This window comes from Arachis ipaensis, chromosome B05 (assembly GCF_000816755.2).
Source record: "Arachis ipaensis cultivar K30076 chromosome B05, Araip1.1, whole genome shotgun sequence".
Taxonomy (NCBI): Eukaryota; Viridiplantae; Streptophyta; class Magnoliopsida; order Fabales; family Fabaceae; genus Arachis; species Arachis ipaensis.
In genome coordinates, this window is record NC_029789.2 from 4,463,357 (window position 1) to 4,466,067 (window position 2,711).

The 2,711-nt window shown below is 40.4% G+C and overlaps 1 protein-coding gene across 1 annotated transcript; it reads right to left on the minus strand.

The window, feature by feature from the left end:
* Window positions 397–2,207, minus strand: LOC107642572 (thaumatin-like protein 1b). The gene is made up of 3 exons (XM_016345968.2): window positions 2,035–2,207; window positions 1,226–1,931; window positions 397–1,000 (listed from the first exon to the last, which is right to left on the minus strand). The coding sequence occupies exons 1-3, from the start codon at window positions 2,114–2,116 to the stop codon at window positions 856–858; spliced, it is 933 nt and encodes a 310-aa protein (XP_016201454.1). The 5' UTR covers window positions 2,117–2,207; the 3' UTR covers window positions 397–855.

Genomic DNA, 2,711 nt, shown 5'->3' on the forward strand with positions numbered 1-2,711 from the left:
CATCACATCAACAACATTATGATAAAATATCATTCTTTGTAATTTGTTACCCCGTCATCTTTTTTTTTTTAATTCAAAATATCAAATCACACAACTTTGTTTTATCGCTTCTGACCTTGATTAAAACTTGTGGTATAGCTAAAGATCAGATTGGAACGCGCAAACCAACTGACAATTAACTGAAAGCCAAATTAATGTAAACAAGTTCTCAATTAATCAAGTTTTCTTAACAAATGTTTACACATATAGATAGATACATATGGTTTATATTATAGTTTAATTTTATCCTTAGATACGTAGAAGCATATCAATTCTGGAAAGCAAGTTAAAGGAGAACATATTTAGTTGGCGCCATTAGGAAGCAGTTGCCAATAATAATAAAAAAGAAAAATGACATGCGAATCAAAATCGTACTCCATAATTTTATTAATAATAATTAATCCGATGTTCATATTTACAATTGGAGCAAAAAAAAAATTGATCCCCCACTGGCTACTACTAATTGATGTTTCTTTATTTATATTCTTTAAAAAGGAAGATAAAAATTCCTAAAGTGTGTATTCCTGTTTGAGTGACTCGATGCCGTAGATAGAAGACAAACACATGATGAATGGCCAAGATGATGTAACAATTGATGCCTAGCTACTTGCCTAAATTCTTTGTCTTGTGTATTTGAACCAACTAATATAATAATAATAATAATTAAGGTGGCTTCATTAGTATCCTCAAGACTCAAGTTGAAATCCTTGGTCAGGTAGTGCCTGATTGTATCTGTTGAATTTTGAGCACCAACTTGATAGTTGAAGGCACTGTAAACATATAATTAATAAAGGTATAGAGGGTTGTAAGTTGTAACTAATTGAGTTGCCAGAAACGCCAAAACCCAACCAAGACAGAGATGGCAATAATCATGTTGAGTACGACGTCGTTGTTGTCCACACGATGAGATCCCGACACTTGCACCGCCACGGGATATTTTCCATTCCCCGATTTGATCGAACTGCATCATAACACAATAATTAGACTTTGCAATAACAAATCCAAAATATGAACACAAGCTGGCTATAATAACCTACCTAGAAACAACAATATCACACGGAATGTGTTGTTATGTCTTATACATCATGGACGGTGCAAATATTCATAAAACCTAATCTTACATCAATTTCCTATAAATAATAAATTATTAGTAAAAACTCAAGTATTTTATTTAAATTGAAATTACCTAGTGGAGGGGGAAGGACAGAAAGTGATAAGGTAATCAGAAGAGGCACATGTGAAGGTGCTTGTGCCGTCATCGTAGGCGTAGCTATAGGCGCGTGGGCACGCGCTCTTGAAGAACTGCGAGTACGAGCTTGGCTTGCATGTGTCAGGGCTACCGAATGCTCCGCTGCAACAATATTCAGGATCCCCAAATGCTTCACACGCGCTTTTACACGCCACGCTCTCCTCACCGCCGCTACTGCTACTCATCACCTTCAGTTCCGTCGGACATGCACTGTTCAAGTCCACCACGCACCCCGTCGCCGAGCAGTTTCCGCCGCCGCTCCCGCCCTGAGGCTCGATTATCATCGGCAGATTGTACCCGTCCACGAGACTCACGTCGAAGAAGTCCAGCCCGCCGGCGCCGTTCAGTGTGAACTCCGCCAGGGTGGCGGGAGGGGCCGCTCCGCCGCCGGAGCATTCCATGGTGGAGGAGCCGCAGTCGCCGGTGACGCAGGTGAATTTTCCGGTGGTGGTGTTTTGAGTGCAGAGGGTGCGGCCCCAGAGACGACCGGACCAGGCAGCGGGGACGGCGATGGCGTTGGACTCTCCAGGCTGGAGGGCGAAGCCGGTGGTTGAGAGAGGAGCAGTTCCGGCGCCGGATAAAATGCCTGGCCAAACAGTGTAACTGCACTTGTTTACTATTGTGAATGTTGCTGAATACGAACCTGTACAACATTAAAAGAAAACAACACAACACAATATTAATGTTTAGAACTAGGACAACTTTGATTAATTATGTATTGTAACTTGTGAATATTTGGTTCAGACCTGTTAGGAATTGGAATAAGAATAGAATGAAGAAAGCAGAAATAGGGGCCGTAGCAGCATGTTGATGAATTGAAGCGGCCATAGTTGGGTTGGGTGGAGGGAATAACAAATAATAAGGTTGCCTTTTAAGGAGGGTATTTTGAATGTTGTGTAGTGTATGACTTAGGAGGGAAATCGTTTTATAGAGATTAAAACGTGGGGACCATGTGACTTTGTAGGCCCACAGGGTACAGGCTCACTTTAACATTGCACATGCATCATCTGCATGAATAAACCGCCATTGGACCAGTGCTCAAGTGAGGTCGGTACAGTTTATATATTTTTTATCAAATGATTTAAAGTTTGATCTAAGGAACCTTATATAGTAATATATGTGCGGAGGGTTATCTAAGGAATCAATTCTAATGGTGACAGAAAGCCACAGAGATTGGAGGGAACACACAAAGGACGGCTACGAATTTACATAAGAATACTGAATATAATAATAAGGAATGAGACCTAGAGATTAGGGAAATTGTGATCAAGATGAGTCTCAGTTTGGTATTTATCAACAGTCAAATATAAGTAGTGCATCAGTGCAGTAACTAATTTCATGTGATTTTTGTACCCTTCATAGTTGATACTTCCTTCGAGATTCCGCGTGACTTCTCTGTCTTCAATTTTAATAAAGTATGCAT